A 20,810-nucleotide genomic window follows, 5' to 3' on the forward strand; every position below is an offset into this window, starting at 1 on the left:
ACAGAATGAAATGAAATTTATTGGAAAAGGACATGGTGCTTCTTCTTCAATCCTAAATAAGAGTATCCCACTCAGCAACATATGTTTCAGTAAGAAATGACCAGAAATCCTAATAAAATGCATATATTAATGATTTGGAAAACTGTGGAAATACCTACAAAAATGATTTGGTAATGGTTGTATTGCATACTGTTAAGTGTGAAATGGAGGATGTTTAAAAATACAAGTACAACTGCTAATGAAACACATGTATTCATGATCATTACTTCTTTAACAGAAAAATTGGTACCAGCGGCAGAAATAATGTGGAAAGAATAGGCCCTACACACAAAACAACAACAAAACAGTAGCAGTTGAATATATTTCTGTAAACCTTTTGTTCAAAAGTAAATAAGATAAAGCTTGCTCAAGTAAACAAAAGTTCAGGAACCTTCAACAGAATGCTTCAAGGTTTCTTCCAAAGTGCAAAGATAATTTCTTCCACCAGCCTTTATGATTTCACTTTTGGTGGCAAACCTTCCCAATCTGTCCTCCTTAAACAACTAGGGTAGTGGGTGAAGGAAGCTTACCTCTGTTTTGGTGTTAATGCATATTCAGCAAGGGATTCTGGAAGCAGCTCGTGTTTACTTAACCTGTTGTAGGCTGGCACACACAACTATGGTAGAGTCCTGTTCCTTCCCAGTGCAAAGTTTATTGCACTATTGTCGGCAGACAGAATGCAACACTGAAATATGTGTTTCTCCATCCTCCTCCCAATGACAGCACTGCTAAAAACTTGCAGCTAGATGTAGCAGGGGAAATGGGAGCTAGGGAGGTGTAAAACATTTTTGTAAAAAGGAGATTCTTTGTCGGGGTTTTATTAAGTGAGATATGCCTGTGCTGAACTGGAACTGGGGTTTACATATTTATAGTAAAACCATTTAAATCAATGGACTAGGTTAATCTAAGTTCGTATCTACTTGAAGTCTAAACCCTAATTACTGATGTTGGGACAGAGTAAGTTGCCTTATGCTGCTGACGCACCTAGCCTAGTACGATCAATTCTGGCTCTAAGTGACTTTTTAGCGTTTGGGGCAAAATTCTTTCCTAGCCCTACATGAAGATCTCTAGGACAGTATTATTTGGCAATCTCCCACTGAAGTACTAATCCCTGCTTAGCTTCTAAAATCAGACAAGATCAGTGTGTTTGAACTGGTAGGTAGAAGACAACACTGACTAAAACCAATACTGGCCATCAGTAATTTTCTTTGACCTAAATGAGAATGTCACTTGCCAACTTATGGTGATTCCATGAATTTCATAGGTTTTTCTTATGCCATGGAATACTCAGAGGTGGTTTTGCCAGCTTGTTCCTATGAAATATAGCCCACAGCACCTGCCATTCATTAGCAGTCTCCCCTCCAAGTACTAATCAGGGCTGGCCCTGCTCAGCTGACAGGAGCTGGTGCATTTAGGTTAATTGTTATATGTTTTTAAGTCATTTCCAACTTATGGCAACCCTAAGGTAATGCTATCACAGGGTTTTCTAGGCAAGAGGGTTTGCCATTGCCATTCTCTGAGTCACCCAGTGGGTCTCCAGAGTCGTAGCCTAACACTCAAACCACTACACTATGCTGGCTCTCTCTTAGGGTAGTTACGCTTTTGAAAAAGAGGCAGCCAAAAATTTAAGGCTTGTGTTTTTTTTTAAATGCAGCCTGTAAAAAGAGGTGAATTTTTTTTAAAAAAGATCAAGTCTTGAAATTTTTCGCTGCAAATCAGAGGGATACAAGACTACTGTACTTTCATGGTATATCCTTTTCCTTTCATTCACAAATTAAGGGAAAGATTCAGATTTTATAATAACTATTCACAAACTGTTATTCATATCCAAATTGCAACCCTTATTGGCCACATATAATCCTGTACACAACACATACATAAATAACAAACTGCATTTTCAAGAGGGATATTTCCACTTAAAAAAAAGTCTTGCAAAATTGTGCTTAAAAATAAATTGTGTGCTAAGGAAATGATTTATTTAATGAAAAAGTAACTGCATAATTGATGTGAACTGATCTGTTAGTTGTCCAAGACTGAATGATTTTAATACACAGTAAATCAAAATCTCTGACGTTCTGGATGGTATGAAGCAAGTATCTTTGGCCATTTCCTTTGTGCAATTCCCCATGAATGGCAAGATTACAGATGTTTCTCACAATATTTGACAATTAAGTTTTCAACGATACTGTCATTTTATATATAGGTGCAGATACTACTGTAGTTTGTTTGAAGCAGAATGTGAAGCTCTGTACTCTAGTGAGCCATGCTCATTTTGCCTCTACCAAAAATATTGTGGTAACTCTGTAGCATGTAAAAATGGTTATCTCCCATAAAGCATGCCTTCGTAATTTCAGGAGTAACTTGATCGAGGAAACAATCTTTTATATTTTCCCAGGGTAGAATTGCTTATGATGACCTTTACATTGGCTGTGCCATCTTCAGGAACAACATCTACTTCTTGCACTGTTGCTTCTTTGTACAGCCAACTGAAATGGCAAAATGTAATTAGTGTCTTACAGAAACAACCTCTGTGGTCCACCAAACCATGGAAATTAAGCCCTGTGCTTGTATGCTCCCCCATTCGTTTGCATGCACAGCTTAATAACTTCCTTGTTTCATCAAACCCTCCACCATGATAGCAAGTCAATGTAATGAGCAGTAAGCAAGAAAGCAGAACTTTCTGCTGAATGAGAAAATAATTTGAAGATGGCTAGCTTTGCTAAACAAAAAGGCCCTAAAACGATATGTATATAATCCAGATTGATATTTATTTTTGCCTGCCAATGTATCTCCCTCTAGTCATTGCATTATAGCCATTTGTTATCCAGACCCAAGGCCTTCCATTTTTGATATCAAGAAATAGGATGAGATTCACCCCTCTATGGCCCTAAATTCATCCGCCATACCTTTAAAGCGAGGGAGTCACATCAGTTAGTTTAGGAGTTGCTAGAGGGCCTGACTCGCGGACACATCTCAGGGAAGGCAAGGGGCATCCCATCAAGAAACAATACACCAGTTTCAGTGCAATATTTGTTCCCATCTCAGGTTCTGAGGGCAGGAATCGGTTCATTTGCACTGCAATTCTCATCTTGAAAGTCCCCTCCCCTAGGTAGTCATCTCATAGAATTTAGACCATTGACCACGGGACCCCTGGATCTTTACCCCAGGTGAAATTTGCCCTATAAAACTACCCTAACTTTCATTGTTCAGAGGCCCAGTTGGTTTGCAGGCAGCCACTCTGCCATTCGGAACACCGCTAGACCTGGCTCCTCATTGCCACTCTGAGCATTCAGGAATGGCCGAGTCCCACATCCCATCTACCAAACCACATCTACTGGAGTAACCTCACTACTGGTAAATATCACTGTTAGCGAAGCCTTACCTGAGCTGAGGTCCAGATAAATTTATTTTAATGGTTAGAATATTCTTCCCAGTTACTCTCAGTAGTTTTTTCTCAATTTCCTCTTTCAGCTCTTCTAAACCATGTCCAAGGAGAGCTGAAATGACTATTGTGCTTGGTTCAGTGGGATCGTACCTGACAGAAATCAGAAAGGCAGGTTTTGGTGCAAGAAGCAAAACAGTAATGTAATGTATGTGGCAGCAGATTGTCTTTCATAACTATAGGAATAGTTCAGAGAAAGAATTTTGTTTGGTAGTCCAACTAGTGCATCTATTTTTTCCATCCACTGTAAATAACGGGCATTTAAAAAGACTTTCTGATGTGTTCTAGGTGTACAATTTTAATGTCTTATTCTAGAAGAATGTTCTGATGTTAAATATCAATGGAATTATTATTGTGGTAATTAATAAGCATCAGAAAGGATTAGGAAGATGAAAATTAATGTAAGCAATCTTATCTTCCTGTGCGATCATGTGGCCATCTCTTACTTTTGCCATGATTGAAAACAACTATACTGAGCAAATGTGAAGCGTCCCTTTCCATTTAAACTAACCCTTTCTATCACACTATCTCAGAATACGGCATTAACTTTAAATATTATACGATTTTAAACATTAATTTTAAAAGTAATCTAATTTGTCAATTAGCACAATAATATGGTAAGACATAAATCAGTTAAGCCGATTGGTGAACATCTTCTAGCTTACAATTCAAATACAATAAACATTGAAGAAATCAATGGAACATGAACATGAGCTACTATGCAAGTTTTCTTTAAAAAAAAATCTTGCTGGTTTAGTTGAAAATAATGCCTTGATTTAAAGACATATTTTTGACATGCTGGCTGCTATTTTAATTCAGCCTGATAAACTAGCATTGTACCAGCAATGCAGAGGCCAATTCTGGTCCAAAATCCACCGCTCATAGTTATCATTCCAGTAATTGGGAGCGTCAAAACACAAACTTAAATAATATGTAGTAGGAAGTCTTGTTACTTCTTACCGATCTATTAAATCCACTTTGTTATGAACTTCAATAATTGACTCCAGTAGATGGCTAGGAAGATTAAGATTTCTGAGAACTGATAATACGCTTTTTTTCTGGAGGTTGGTTTCTGGATGGCTAACATCCCTCACGTGGAGAATTAAATCCTAGCAACAAATAAAATACATTCCCAATTAGATAATCAGTGGTTTGATTTCTTAAAGCAAGCAATAAGAATGGATTTTAGTGTGTGACTGTTTATGCTGTAGAAAACTAATGTCAGACATCAGACTTGCAGGATCCATTAAAAAAAGAATAGAGTCCTGAGAGTCACTAACCAGAACCTGATGCAAAAGATATACATTTAAAGAATTTTGAGCTCAAGAACTTGGTTTAAAAATCAAAATGGATTACATTTCAGTCCTTCCGCACACAACCCTAGCTCTTGCTTTCATTTCAGCAGTATCATTTTTTAGATGAACATTATTGCTTTGTTGTTGTTGTTGTTGTTAACTGCCCTCAAATGGACCTCAATTCATGGTGACCCTGTGGATGAAACATTTTGAGGACCCCCTGCCTTCAACTGCTCTGCTTAAGTCCTGCAGGCCCGGGCCTGTGGCCTTCCTGACTGAGTCTAACCTTCTGGCATGTAGTCTACATCTACTGTCCTCTACCTTTCCTAAAATCATTACCTTTTCTAATAATTCATGCTTTCTCATGATATGCCCAAAGTACAACAGTCTCAATTTAGTCATCCTGGCTTCCAGGGAGAGTTTGGTTTGATCCGTTCTAGAACTCATTTGTTTGTCTTTTTGGCCATCCACATATCCTTAGCACTCTTTTCCAGCATTATTTCTCAAATGAGTTGATTTTCTTCCTATTGGCTTTCTTCACTGCCCAGTGGTCACATTGTACATGACAATGGGGAATACAATGGAATGGACAATCCTCACTTCTGTGTGCAGAATTATATCTTTACACTTTAGGATCTTGTCCATTTTGTTCACAGCTGCTCTTCCCATTCCTGTCATCTTCTGATTTCTTGACTGCAGTGTCCATTCTGATCAATATTTAATCCAAGGTATGGGACCTCTTTGACTATTTCAATTTTCTCATTATCTAGGATGAATTCTTGTAGATCTTCCACAGTCATTATTTTTGTTTTCTTAATGTTCAGCATTAAGTCTTCCTTGGGCCTTTTCTCCTTGACCTTCTTCAGCAATTGCTCTAGGTCTTTGTTGGTTTCTGCTAGCAGTACTGTGTCATCTGCATATCTTAGGTTCCTTCCTGTGATCTTTACTCTTCCTGCTAATGAATCTAAGCCTGCTCTGTATATGATATTTTCTGCATACAGATTGAATAAATAGGGTGACAGAATGCAGCCTTGCCTGACCCCTTTACCGAACTGTTCTCCATATTCAGTTCAGATGGCAGCCACTTCTCCTGAGTACAGGTTATGCACCAGGACAATCAGATACTAGATGCTAAAAAATCCTTGGTGATCTACTGCCAATTGTCCAAATATCTGCTTCAATTTCTTAAAATGTTGCTTTGAGATCTAGCATATTCATGCTAGTTGTAAATGCCAAGAAACCTATTAGTCTTACCAGTTCAAGATTAAAGATGGAGTCTTTGAAAAACAGAGTGGAAAAACAAAGTGAAAACACCATGTTAAATGACAGCTGTTTTCCAAACAAAGCTAAAAGTACAGCTCTAAAATACCTTAATTATTTCTGCTAATTGCTTCTCACTTTATAGATGTAACAAGGATAGGGTTTTTACATAAGACCCAAGATTTCTTTTTAAAAGGAAGACCCAAGATGGCCAAAACCCATTTGTAATGTGCAATACATCAACTAGTAAGAATGAGTTCCAAGTCAATTTTGTTACAGTAACAAATGAAGACCCTCTGAATGAATGTAAACTTCTGAAAAAGACATAAATTCAAAAAAGCAAACCTTGATTTTACCATTTTTTTAAATAAGGGGCACCATTTTACTATAACATTTTATTTAATGGGACTTTAGCATCCATGAATTTTAGTATCCATGAGGGGTCTGGAACCAAACCCCAGTGGGTACCAAGGGTCCACTGTATAATATTATATACGTAAACCCCAAATGTATTATTTGTACTGTGTAATAACTAGTTTCCAATTTATTTTTCTCTTTGTTATTTTTTTTCCTCATTTCTTGACTTATTCTTTGTGGCTTTTTGTTTTCATGTGTATATTAAATTTAAAAAAACACAAATAAATAACTAATGTATATTCTATTGAGTGAATGAGTCTACCCTATTTAGGACCACCAATTCCACTTAGGACATTAACTTTGTATGTGAAATCCACAGTGACTGAGTCCAGTACACTGTAACTCCCAACCCTTTTCTGCAGGTTAATCTAATGGAAACCTATACCAAACTTGGAAGAAAGTACATCGTATCCTAATGCAGTCTGCATGAAACTAAAGAGCCATTCCTGCCAAAGATTGTAGTTGTGATGGTGACACCTACCGAGTAGGCTACATCTTCTAATGTAGCTGAAAATGATTCAACGAGGTCATGAGGCAACTGAGAGAGAAATCCAATAGTATCTACATACAAAACTGTCAAGCGTGATGGCAGGTAGCCAGCATGGGCTGTTATGTCCAATGTGGCAAAGAGTTGATCTTGGGGCTGCAGTGCTGCATCCCCAGTAAGAGCCTTGATTAGAGTGGTCTTCCCTAAAAGAAATCAAGATAGGAATGAGGTTAAATTGAGAAGTCATACGTACAACCTGTCATACATATAAAACCTGTCATATATTTTCAGGGATTCATCACTAACACCACTTGTGTGGGGGCACATGGGGGCATGAGCAGTGGGGCAAGTTACATTTAGACAATTATTTTCCTTTCTTCACAACTTCTTTGCCTCTATGTCTGTCACTTCTTAATAAACTGGGCACCTCAAGGTCAGTCAAAGAGCAAGCAGCATCTGTTTTGTGTCCTTTGAATCAGTGCCACTCAATGCCAAATGGGTGCTAGCACCAATATGAAAGACAGTGGAGGTCATGACAAGTTGACGTCTTACCTGCAAATATAATACCCCCATGGCCTGAAGCAGGTTCATCTGCTAAAAGAACAGTGCTGTTTTTAAAGTAGCCTTAGGCATGCAATTATGCTTGTTATGTTCCTGTTTTTCAGGCTCAGCTGGAATAAAATGTTGCATGTTTAGATCTATAGCAGTTAACTACTGTGATTGCCCTAAGTCTCTAAACTCAGATGATAAGAGATAGCTCTATGCTTCTCTATTCAGTAAATGTTTGGCATTACAGCATTAGATGGGTTGTTGGGGAAATGCAGCTTGCCTGTTCAGCTTCTTACTCCAGGAAAAATACTAGTAAAGTAAGCACTTCAGTGTTGCTCCTTACCACAATTTGTGTAGCCCATTACTGAAACAGTAGGAAATTCACGCTTCTTCCGCTGATTCCTGAGTAAGCTCCTTTTTCTTCTTAGTCTCTCTAGGGCCTTTCGAATTTTAAGTTCTTTTTCTTTTAAGAGGCGAAGCTGCAACTCTATGAAAGTTTCACCTGGAAGTTAACAGAATGATTGTATCAGAAACATTATGAAGTGTATGAATAACAATGAAATATTTTAAACTTGTGTTTTGTTTGCTGCTTTGGATGGACTTAGTCAAAATCTTTTATCAGGAGTCAGGGCATAAAGTTCCACCTAGGTAGAATTAAGCCCCATCAATTATCCCTTCATTGGCCACAGAGCTTACATTCTGCCTGTAGCACTCCCAGGGAAGATCAGGAGGTGGCAGAAGAGTGTCTGGTTATGTTTGTAGAGCTGGACATATACTGACAAAGACATCCTCCAGTGTCTCCCACAGGAGGAAGCTGAGTTCTGCAGGGCTGGCTGGGTGTCACTGCACCAGGAAAGTGTTAAATTTCTCAAGCTGCTATTACCAAAGAAAGATGTAAGCCATCTTAAAAACAGTTTAAAATTAAATGAAAAAAAGCACTTTTAGAAATAAAGTTAACTGGCAAAAGTTTTTAAAACAGTGAAAATAAACACTAGAAACTGTCTCACTGCTTTTCATTGATTAGTCATGACACTTGTTGGAATGAAAGTGGTTTACATATTATGGTAATAAAAATGATGTGTTCAACAACTCACTGAACACAATACAATAAAGTGTTTGTGTTATTTGAAGGTACATAATTAATGAGAATACTGAATATAACTTTCCATGCCTACTTATAGCAACTAAGACTCAGACAAGCATTTATTCTATTAATAAATCTCAGTGAGAAATCTGCTCAATCAATTCTAAGCAAACATTTCCTTTATATATGTCTCTAGAGGCTGGGTGGACAACTTGTAGCTCTACAAATGTTGGACTACAACTCTCATCAGCCCTTGCCAGTATAAACAATGGAGAGGGCTGGTGGGAGCTGCAATCAGAAAGCATGAGGAGGGCACAAGCTCATTCCTGCTATAGGCAAATAATATGTGCAACCTGTTTATTTCCATAGACATCTGTTTAGGACCAGTGAAATTTAAGCACGTGGTTAAATACTGTCATGACTACACCTTGGCTTAGCAAGATTTTGATTAATCTATAAAACTGGATTTCAGTGGGAATATTTCAATGTGTAAAGAGACTATAAACATATGCATCAACTATATTAGCAAACATGTTTTATTTCCGGACCAAAAACTCTACATGAAGCAAAAGACTCATACTAAACATGAAAGTTTATTATGACCTCTGGTAAAGAGAAGTACGTACTCAAGTCTAACCTGCACTTGTAATATTGCTGGTATGACTTTGATTACAGTTCTTGCAGTCTTTGAATTATTATACAGATAATTTCTAATTTATATACTTTACCTGAACCCATAATGTATCTAGAACCACCTCTTTGCTGATCCAGCTGAGCAACCTCATTTCTCACATTAGTTCTAGGGGAAAAATATATATCTATATTACATCTTTTAAGGACCGTACAGTATTGTTTGTCAAAATAATAAGGTATGAACTTAATAAACAAATAAAATTAAACAAAATTAAAGAAACATCTATATCATATTGGCTGTAATTGAGCTATAGCTAATGTATGTCCAATTGCTTTACACATGTCTACTCAGGACCCACTAAGTTCAATGGAACTTACTCCTAGGAAAATGTGTAAAGGATTAGAAGCAGTCACTGTTGGCACTGGATGGATCAGGGTTAATTCTGATTCTCTGTGGAAACTCAAACATAATGTTGCAATGGGAGAGGAGACCAATGTATATGGCACCAGGCCATGTTTTTAAACTCAAGTGATGCTCGTACATTTAAATCAGCCCGTAATGTCAAATCAAGGCCCCTGGAAGTATTTAATGATTTGCACAATCTTCATATACAGGCCTAAAAGAAAGGTCAGATTCAAATAAACACTTATTAAGAAGCTGCAGGATAACTTTCAGTATCCTATACTATCTTCAACAAAAGTGTTCATTTCTTTACTTATATGAACTTGTACCTCTCCCTTTAGTCAAAAAAGTCCCAGAGCAGCTTACAAATAATTAGTTTGACAGGCTGTGCCCCCTAGTTTATAGGGATGCATAAGAGAAAAGATGAGGAGGCATTTAACTTAAAAGCATATCATGAAAGTTTCTTTTTAAAAAGTCAGAACTGATATAAATTCTGTTATACAGTTAAATATTCACACAAACATTCAACACAAGAGAGACTACATCACTTTAGTTTTATTAATTTTTTTGCTGTTCTGCAGAGATATTAAAGTATTAATTGCAGCAGTTCAATTACCTCAGTAGTGGGATTTCAGCCAATGCTATTTGAAGCTTTGCCTCTTTAGTTCGAGCATTGCAGCGGAAAATATGAAGGACAACTGAATATCTGTCAAACACTGTGACTTTCCAGGCTTCTTCAAGCTCTTTCTTTAAGAAAGACAAAATAAAGTTTTCCCCCAAAAATTCTATACAGATTTTTAGTAAAATACTGTTGTGATGTTAGCATGGATAAATCCCTAAGTGTAATCTTGTTTGCATGGTACACAGCAAGAGCATTTCTCATCATATGGTCTTTCTAGTCAAACTAAATTAAAATGTGTGTCTAAGTTTGTCTCACTTAGACTCTCTTCTATTGACTATTCAAGTATTTGACTGGAAACATGTTGGGACAACTTATGCCACTGACAGAGGTGCAGAAGAAACATACTTGTTTTCCTTCATGACCTTGACTCCTCATATACATCTCTGCCTGGCATATGGTATACAAATATGTATCACGACATCCGGAAGCATGACATGGTGCATTTCCCTGCTTATTTATTTATTGTATTTATATCCTGCCCTTCAGCCCTAAAGGCTATCAGAGCGGCTTACAATTATTATTTTTAATTAGACGGTTCCCTGCCCTCAGGCTTACAATCTAAAACACACAACACAAAAGGAGAAGGGAATGGTAGTGGGAAAGGGGATGAGGACCAGTGGTTCTTCTCTCCTTCTGAGGCCTGGACCAAAGCAGATGGACTGGAGGGAGGGCTCTTCTTCTTCAGGCTAGCCCTGATGGAGCTGGGCCTGCCTGTTCACTCCCTCACAGGCTGAAATATGACATTTATCATGGAGGGAGGGCTCTTCTTCTTCAGGCTAGCCCTGATGGAGCTGGGCCTGCCTGGTCACTCCCTTGCAGGCTGGAGGATGACTAGTGGCTGCTATTCAGGTGGTGTGGAGTGGTGACATGGGGAAATTCACACTCTGCTATGTTGTCTATATCATGCTGCAGATGGGGAACCTCATTACAACAAAAAATGACAGGGGGGGGGAACATTAAAGTGTGCATTAGAGGTACATGAAGAATAAAAAAAAAACAGCATTGTAGGAGAGCACAAATCATCACAGGACAGGTTCAAAACTAGTCATGAAGATATTAAATGTACAGTATTCATTGTAGTCAAAGCCTATCGAGGTCTACAGGACTCAACCCTTTACTTACTGAGTTTAATAATGCTTACTCCTTAACAAGTATGCATAGGACTGCAGTTTAATCTCCATGGTTCATAAAACCAGTTAAACTTGGACCATTAACTTCAATATTTTTTCACTGATTTACATACTTTTTTTGAATACACTTATACTGTATGGATATATTAAAATGTATTTTAAAAAATCTTCAAAACATGAATTTAGTATGAAAATGAAATGTTGCAATTACCTTTGTCAGAGGAGATAGTCTTTCCACATTTACAAAGACAGATGATATATCTGGTAAGCCTTTAATCTTTTCTAAAAGAAAATTACTACAAAACATTATTTTGTAACAATTAGTACCTTTTTTTTTTGTTCTTAGAGGTAAACTGTAGTATTGCAAAACTATCCAGTACTCACTAAAAAAGTATTGGGCAAGCACCAGCCAGGCATGCAACCAAGTCACTAAGTGCCATCCTATAATACACATCATTCACATCCATATGGATGGCTGACATCTCAGGTAAAGCCACTTTAGTATCACTCATGTGCCAAGAAAATTTAATCTGTGTTACTCGTAACTTTGTACTGCAAATGTGGTTGGGAGACTAGAAAGACCATAGTCTGATGCATCTGTTTACATCCCTATTTATGATAACTATTTCAGGTATCTGACTCTAATTTCATATGCTGCTAAAAAAAATCCCAAAATTATCCCAATTTGACTATGACTAAGAAAATTCAATTTATATAAACCATATCAGAAGGGCAAGAACATGGAGGAAGCACATAGGCTTGACACTTCCTTTGAAATTTAGAAGCAATAGCTGGCATCCTCATAGTTACAATAGTGCCACAATCACAAATGACCATGAAATCCTCCTTAAAAATCCAGCCAGCTGTCTCTAGAGCAACATAGGTGGCTCTGCCAGAAGACATGACTAGCACCATCTCACCAGTGTATGAAGCTGTGAGGATGAGTTTTGACAAGTTCCTACAGGACTCCCTGCTTCTACTCCTAGCAGCCTCATTCACTGGCAGAAGGAGGATTAGTGTCCTGCCTCCCAGCAGAACAGATCTCCTTTGGATGCAGCATCTCTATGTTTTGTTAAACTGACACTATTAAGTATAAATCTGTCCAGAGAAAATAGTAATGTAACATAGACCTAATAATGTCATTCTAGCATTCATTGTTGTATCTCACTGTCATAGTTAGTCCAAAACATTGATTTATAAAATTTAGCAAACATGGATCAGTATGTATATTTCACAGGACACCAAGGGATTTTTACTACAAATAGAAGCATGGCATGCAGCCACACACTAAAAGGAGTGGCAGGTTTTCAGAACTCTGCACTAAAGCAAGTCTTGGGTTGACTACTTACCAGTTAGAAGTTGAAAGTTCCCTTTGCCGAAGATAAATTTCTTGTCAGGAACTTTTGTAGAAAGAATTATTTTATCCAGTACTGTCCAGTTCTGAATAGTGTTTATAAGAGCAACAGCTTCAGCTAGCTGCAGTTCAGCTATAATATTGAGGGGGGAAATATAGTCCTAGTCACATAAAATAGATTTAACATTTGCATATTCTTTTTTTTAATAATTCATTAAAAATATTTTTATTCAATTCAAAAAAAGAAACAATGGTAAACAAAACAGAGAAAATCTGAAACAAAATCACACACAATAAATCCTATACTAAAAAAACCTAAACACATTAAAAACATTAATTTTTAAACATTTGCTTCTTCATAAATACTCAGTTGTAATGAACAATGATTCTGCTTTCTTCCTACACATTTGATATTAACAGTTATGTATAGCATATAGAAAATGCAGAACATGGCTTAACCAACCACAAGTCACAAACATATACATCTGTCATCTGCAGCTGTGTGCAAAAGGTCTTTTATCAGGCTATCTTGTATCTGACATTTATTTCTTTGCACACCAGCTGCAACTTTCTTAATCTTTGCTTTTCAGTTGTGCTGTAATTGCACCATGCTGAGGCACCTCTATGAAGTTACCACAAATCTGGTTTGCTGCACTCCACAATCTGTAAGACTAGCTTTTTGAGCTGACTGAGGGAGATTCCTATTAGTGGAACCACTAGGGTTGGTGTCATCCTAGTGTGGTAGAATCACAGAACCCCACAAGGGCTATTCAGTCCAACCTCCTGCCATGCAGGAAGGCACAATCAAAGGACCCCCGACAGATGGCCATCTGGCCTCTGTTTAAAAAGCTCCAAAGGAGATTCCACCACTCTCCGGAATGTGTTCCACTGTTGAACAGCACTCACTGTCAGGAAGTTCTTCCTAATGTTGAGATGGAATCTCTTTTCCTGTACTTTGAATCTAATGCTCTGGGCTCTGTTCTCTGGAGCAGCTGAAAATAAGCTTGCTCCAGTCTCAATATGACACCCCTTCAAATATTTAAACAGGGCTATCGTATCACCTCTTACCCTTCTCTTCTCCTATCACATGCTGTCACCTCTAGGCTGCCTAGCACACTACCAGTCAGATTGTCTCTGCTGTGGTGGGAGTGGGCTGCTGTTGCTGCTGCCCAACCCCCCTCATGGGTCTGGTAGGGCTGCTAGCTGAGCAGGAAAGGGAAGGAATTCTCTTTCTTATCTGGTCAGCAGTCCTCCCAGACCTGGAAGGTGCAGCCAAGTGGCAGTAGCACCTCATCCCCATCAGCAGCCAAGTTGATGGAAAGCAAAGGAATCCTGGCTGGTGGAGGGGATGGTTGGGGAGGGGAATCTTGGGACGGATAGGAACTAACACCCCAATGGGTGTTCACCCCCTCTGAGGTGTTACCTGGTGTGATCTGCATTGCCCCTGATAACACCTAATTCCTACACATGGCACAAACATACACACAGTATGCTGAGAGCAGAGGGACAAACTGTGGCATGCAGGAACCCTCAGGAGAGAATTAGCTGTATCCAGATGTGCTGATGTCTCTCCCACTTTCCAATATTTCACAGATGAAAGCCAGACACATGTGGTCAAGACAGCAAAATTTATTAATGAAGAAGACTTATGCTAAGTGTGACAGTTTGGTTTTGTCTTGAGTCCACTGGGAAGGAGAAGATTTTGCCCCCTCATTTTCCCCTTATTGAGCTGAGTGCAAATTACTTTTGTACACTGAAACTTTGAATGCAGCAATTAAAGTAAGATGAGGACAAAGAGGGAAAGCGGGAGGAGGAGAGAAATTGGGACATTTGAAAAGCAAGGGCCAAAAGGCTTAGAGTGCTGGGTATGTTTAGCCCGGAGAAGAGAAGGTTAAGAGGTGATATGAGAGCCCTGTATAAGTACAGTATTTGAAAGGGTGTCATATGGATGGATGGAGCAAGCTTGTTTTCTGCTGCTCCAGAGAACAGGACCCAGAGCAATGGATGCAAGCTACAGCAAAAGAGATTCCACCTCAACAATATTCCAGGTGAGGCCTGACCAGAGCAGAATAGAGTGGCACTATCACTTCCTTTGATCTAGACACCATTGCTATTGCTATGTCTGGTTTCCCTGGGGATGAGCCTGTGTCCCACCTGTGGTCAGCTGAGGCTTCCCTGGCCCCCACTTCACAGCTGGATGGACAATGAAGACCTTCTGGTCGCCCAGAGGGACTGGGGGGAGCCCAGACTCCACTAGCTCCTCCTCCTCTCCCTCCAGTTCCTCCTCCTCCTCTTCTTCCTCTCCTTCTCCTTCTCCTTCTCCCCCCTCCGACCCCCATCTGTCGCCATGGCCACCTCCTCCCCTTCTTTCCTGAGGAGGCCTCTGGCTGGAGCCTGGGGGACTGCAACCGACAGCAGTGGCGTGCAGCAGCCTGGCCGGTCGGGGAGCCAGTAGTAGCCGAGGACCAACGCCGCACAACCTTCTCCCTAACTGTAGCAGCTGCCTCCACCGGGAAGCCATAGAAACCTATATGCGCAACACTGATTATAGTCCCCCTTAGCCTCCGCTGTCCGTCCCTTAATGGAGCCCCACCAGGAACAAAGAGCGCTTCCTTTTTTGTTCCGCTCTCCTCCTCACGCAGGCGCAATGAGAAGTCGCCGAGCCACGCCCACAAAAGGGGCGGAGCTTTAGAAAGCGAGAGAGAGATTTCCCCAATTCCCCTCCCTTCGATTTGTACTAGGAACAACAACACACGGGTGTTCTCTGGTGAGTCTGGGGTCCTATTGGACAGGCCGCGGCACGTGACGTCAGGAGAAGGAGGAGGGGGTGCTGAGTGGAGGAGGAGGAGGAGGAGGAGGAGGGGGGTTCGATGGCAGTGGGGCGGGGCTGGCTCGCGACGCCGCCGCCGCCGCTCTCGCCGTGACCCAGGCCAGGACTTGTCAGTGCTGCTGCTGCTGCTCCTGCTGGGCCCAGATGTTGCAGCCCGCCCGCTAGGGGGCGCCCGCCCGCCCGCCCGCCTAGGGATGCATTGAGGTAGATAGAGCCCCCCCTTGCATTTGTGTCCCTCTCTCTCTCTGGGGCTGTGCCTGTGTCTCCTGAGCCTTCCCCCTTCCTCCCTTTCCTTTGCATCCTCCTTCCTGCTCCCTCTCCACGCGCTTTAAGCCCTGTTAGTGTTACTGTTAGTATCGCCCTCTAACCTTGGACTGTGAGCCCTCACACTCTCTCAGCTTCGGAGGGAGGCAGTGGCAAGACCCCCTCGGAAGACACCTTGCCAAGGAAACCCCGGGGTGGGAGATAGGGACCTGCGCACTGCAGCAGCAGCAGCAACAACAAATGGGCCACAGGGACCCTTTCTACTACTTCCCCCCTCAGCATTCACTCTGTGTGTGTGTTTGTGTGCCTTCCGTTGCGACTTATGGTGGCTCTAAGGTGAAGCTGTCATGGGGCTTCCTTGGCAAAATTTATCCAGAGGAGGCTTGTCTTTGCCTTCCTCTGAGGCTGAGAGAGTGTGACTTGCCCAAGGTCCGCTTAAACAAATAAATTTATATTGATATATCTCTGCATATAGATATATATGTCATGTTTTTTGCCTTCAGGTCGTTCCCAACTCATGGCAACACTAAGGAGGACCCATCACAGGGTTTTCTTGGCAAGTTTCCTCAAAGGGAGGTTTGCCATTGCTGTCCTCTGAGGCTGAGAGAGTGTGACTTTCCTAAGGGCAGCCAGTGGGTTTGCATAGCCAAGGTGGAAATTGAAACCTGATTTTCAGAGTCCTAGTGCAACACTCAAACCACTGTACCATGCTGGCTTTCATAGTCATATATGTATTTGCGTGTGTGTGTGTGTGTGTGTGTGTGTGTATACTGTCATCCCTCCATATTTGCGGATTTGATATTTGCGGATTTGATTATTCACGGATTTCATGAATATGTTCTCTCTAGGACTGTCTAGGTCCTCCAGTGCAACTCTGTGGTCAACTTCAACTAAAAGACCATTTATAGCTACTCCAGTGCCATTCTATGGTCAGTGTATGTTGGACATTGACCACAGAGTTGCATTGAAGGACCTAGAGATTCCTAGACAGGTGTCCTCTCAGGTAAAAACAGTGTTTTTGTTATTTTCCATATTCACGGGGGTCTTGTTCCCCTAACCCTAGCGAATATGGAGGGACAACTATATCCATTTCCTCTGTCTGATCTCCACCTATGGATTTTCCATCTGTCAGCTGGTATCCAAAGAGCAGAAGACTGACTTCTCCAGCAATGCATTGAAATCCCACCCTTTCCTCAGTTTGAGAATTTTGCATCCAAATGATATCTTGCATGACTTCATTCTGGGGTGTATACTTTTCATTGTCAACTATGGCTGCATCTATAGTCCAGAAATAATCCAGTGTGACACCACTTTGACGGCCAAGGCTCAATGCTGTGAGATTTGTAATTTTGTGAGATGTTTACCCTTCTCTGTCAGAGAGAGCTTGGGTGCCACAACAAACTACAAATCCCAGGATCCCATAGCATTATAGCATTGAGCCCTGGCAGTTAAAGTGGCATAAATCTGGATTATTTTTGCAGTGTGGAGGCAATCTACATTTGCGTTTTTGTTTTCCACTCCTACTATTTGCAGGGGCTTTCTTTTTGCATTGCATGTTCTGCCATGTACGGCTGCAGGTTTTTAGGGTTCCTTTTTATGGATCCTTAATTCTGTGTTAAATTAAAAGTCTGCAGCGATAAATTGTTCTTTGGGGTATATTTCATCGGAAGCCATGGTTTAAAACAGACTGGGAAGCTTTACAGCCCTTTACCCAATTACCTGTAATCCATGGCCTTTGGGTAGTGGTCATGCTGGCTAGGGAATCTGGGAGCCATAGTCCAAAAAGTAGTGTTTTCAAAGAGAAAAGGGGTTTTGAGTACACAAGGTCTCTTTCTTCCAGCTGTTTTGGCTTTCTTTCCTATTTTTTCCACCTCCAGATCACACTCAGAATCCTGTTCTGGATCCCGATATTACCCAGGACATTGATTTTGGGGGCTCTAATATTACTACATACAGCAATGAAGGAGTCTTGCTTTTCTTAAATTTTCTGGTAGAATTCAAAGGCAGTGTTAGTTTGGAAAATCACTGTGGAAAGGGATATCTTGCACCTCTGAGACTTAACCGAAAGAGAAAAGTTGGTAACATGAGCTTTCGTAGACTTGAGCCTACTTTCTTAAATGTATCTGTAGGCTCATGTCTCATGGTACTAACTTTGTGCATCTGAGGAAGTAGGCTCATGTTTATGAAAGCCTTTGCTACCAACTTCTGTTTTTTCAGTCAGTCTTAAAGGTTCTGCAAGATCCCCATGCTTTGCTTTATTAGACTCTGCTCTCTTTGTTAAGCTATCACTATCCCTCCCTGATCCATGCCCCCTTCCTTGCCTTTTCTTTGGATCATATAACCAGAATACCAGTATTTATACATACGTTGTTTTGATTTGTATCCTGCTTTTTTTTAATTCCAGAATTGGGATCAAAAGACATCTTGTAACATAATTAAAGAGCAAGTATATAATTAACATAATTAAACAACATAAAACCTACAATTAAGCTATATTCAAATACAGTTAGTTTAGCTGTAACATTAGAATACAAATAAGTTGAAAATAGTGTAATAGATTTCTAATATGACTAATAATAATTTATGTGAAAAATAAAAAAAACCCTTCAATACATTTGTTCAAACACATGAAAGTGGCAGGACCAAGAAAAGGATATATTCTGCAGGTATCAAAGCCTGAGTGGAAATAGATACCTTATACCCCAGTTGTATTGGGTTTTAGATGTTATGACTAGAACTTTGAAACGTGTCTGGAAACAGACTTGTAACCAGCAGCGTTGATTTAACTGTGGGTTTATATGCTCCCTTAAAACAGTCCCAGTCTGGCCATAGCATGTTAGCATGTCTGAAGTTTCCAAAGACACTTCAAAATCATCCCTACGTACAGCATGTTACACTAATACAAATGGCCTGCAACTAAGACATGTGTCATTGTGATCAGACATCTCCAGGAATGGGGGCAGCTGGCAGACTAGGCTTGGTAATTCTTTGAATGACCTTCCAGCTACTGTAGAAACTTGAGAGTGGAGTAGTAGTTTGCATTATCCCTCTCTTCTACGTATTATTTTGTTTTTGCTATGATCACTGCATTTGTGTTCTACATGAGCAGTAGTCACTCCAGCATATCAACCCAGACATTGGGTTGTAAGAAGTTGGCAATGCGGCAGACTAGTTGGAAGAGGTGATTCATATACTTGCCCACTAAGATGATTTTCAGTCCTCCATATGTTGGACTTCTGTCTCCTGCCATCTCTCACTATTGGCTGTGCTGGCTAAAGCTTATAGGATTTGGGGCCCAGCAATATCTGAGCAGTGCAATTTCCCTCCCCTGAGGGATGAATACAGTTGGTCCTCCATATCCACGTATACTTTAGCCATGGATTCAAGCATCCGTGGCTTGAAAATATTTTTTAAAATAATAAATTCCCAAAAGCAAACCTTGATTTGGCCATTTTATATAAGGGACACCATTGTCCTAGCCATTGTATTTAATGAGACTTGAGCATGGGTACTCTTAAAACGAAACCCCTCAGTGGATACCAAGGGCCCACTGTACTACTGCTTTGTGTTTCATTATCTGTGATTTTGTGGTTATAATTAAATAGCTCTATGTGTTGTTTTAGAGAAACGCTAGAAGTTGATCAAAGAAGAATGTATTTTTTAGATACAGTACTTTATTTCCTAAATTTGTATATTGCAGCACATTCGGCAAAGAAACAATGTGTTATCCAGATTTTAATTAAAAGGATACAACATCTCAGCCTCGAGTCACTAGGAAAAAGTTACCCTATTAACTTCTTGGTTTTATATGAGGTAAGCCTTTTCATTTACCATGGAGCCTATGATGTCTGATTAGTATTAGAGCAATATGTGTCATAAAAAGGTTTTTACATTTTCAGAAGGATCTTTTCCATTGCTGTTTTTCCCTACAAGGCCTCTGTGTATCTTGAAATTCCCCTGTTCTGCGATGGTGGTGCTGATATTGCTTTGTACTCTGCTTTCAACATGCTTCCTGTGTTTACAGTAACTCTCCAAGACTGCATCTACACTGCAGTTTGACACCACTTTAACCGCCATGGCTTAATGCTATGGAAACCTGAGAGATTTTGCCTTCTCTGTCAAAGAGTTCTGGTGCCATAACAAGCTACAAATGCCAGGATTCCATAGAATAGAGCCATGACAGTTAAAGCGGTGTCAAACTGCATTAATTTTGCAGTTTGGCAGCAGCCATACTTCAAGTCAGCATTAATGTTGCATGTGTTGTACATGGGAGGAAGAGAAGGATAGAAATGTGCTTGTCTAAGGACACCAGGTGGGTTCATAAGAGAGGGGAGACTTGAGCCAGGGACTTCCTGGTTCACAGTAAATTCTCTTATAGTGCTGTCCTGTATATGTCCATTTACAACTAAATCCATTGAGTTCAATCAAACCTTCTTTTGTACAAATGCTTATAGGACTGCAGCCTTCACCTTATACTAGGTTTTTCTAGGAAAGTCTAGAACGGTCTTATCATGAAGCTTGCAAATGGAACCATTCTAGTTAGCTCTGCTGCCATAGAGCCTGAACATGCAATGTGAACATCCATGGCAAAAGAGTCTTTTTATGTATAGCTGTATGCAGAGTCCTCTACATGGATTGGAATCCAGATAGTACAGGGTAGTCTTGCATGGAGGCCTCAGTACACATGCAGCTGTACCGTGAAGGGTTCTCCTCTGCATTGGCTGTTAGTGTTGGATATACACACACTTGAGGAGGTCCTGTATTTCACATTTGGCCTGGTCCTTTTCATGTGTAGAACAAGTCCTGTCAATAACGTCAGAATAGGGCTTAATTGATTTATGTGTGCACATACACACACATGTGAGCTCCTTTAAGTTGCTTGTCAACTTATGGTGATCCATGAATTTCTCAGGTAAAGAATGCTCAGAGTTGCCAGTACCT

At 40.2% G+C, this 20,810-nt stretch overlaps 2 protein-coding genes across 6 annotated transcripts in view; one reads left to right on the forward strand and one right to left on the reverse strand.

The window, feature by feature from the left end:
• Positions 1-14: 14 nt before the first annotated feature.
• Positions 15-15,350, reverse strand: LOC149319352 (putative GTP-binding protein 6). Of its 2 annotated transcripts, XM_089511534.1 has the most exons (10): positions 14,930-15,350; positions 12,771-12,908; positions 11,633-11,703; positions 10,226-10,356; positions 9,302-9,372; positions 7,833-7,991; positions 6,935-7,143; positions 4,442-4,590; positions 3,422-3,574; positions 15-2,525 (listed from the first exon to the last, which is right to left on the reverse strand). In XM_089511534.1, the coding sequence occupies exons 1-10, from the start codon at positions 15,294-15,296 to the stop codon at positions 2,390-2,392; spliced, it is 1,584 nt and encodes a 527-aa protein (XP_089367660.1). In that variant the 5' UTR covers positions 15,297-15,350; the 3' UTR covers positions 15-2,389. The 2 variants fall into 2 exon arrangements, with proteins under 2 accessions (XP_089367660.1, XP_089367661.1); XM_089511535.1 differs by lacking the exon at positions 11,633-11,703 and having other exon boundaries at positions 10,226-10,352; positions 14,930-15,349.
• Positions 15,351-15,461: 111 nt separating this feature from the next.
• The window catches only part of LOC149319353 (cohesin subunit SA-2-like), a 77,407-nt gene continuing 72,058 nt past the window's right edge, over positions 15,462-20,810 (forward strand). For 3 of the 4 annotated variants that reach the window (XM_089511538.1, XM_089511541.1, XM_089511542.1), the window contains exons 1-2: positions 15,462-15,542; positions 19,570-19,682. The gene's annotated coding sequence lies outside the window, so the exon portion shown is untranslated. Of the gene's footprint in view, positions 15,543-15,708; positions 15,810-19,569; positions 19,683-20,810 lie in introns of those variants that run through there. The other variant, XM_089511540.1, reaches the window with a different exon arrangement.

Source organism: Sceloporus occidentalis, unplaced genomic scaffold (assembly GCF_023333645.1).
Source record: "Sceloporus occidentalis isolate IW3139 unplaced genomic scaffold, rSceOcc1.0.p SCAF_2, whole genome shotgun sequence".
Lineage (NCBI taxonomy): Eukaryota > Metazoa > Chordata > Lepidosauria > Squamata > Phrynosomatidae > Sceloporus > Sceloporus occidentalis.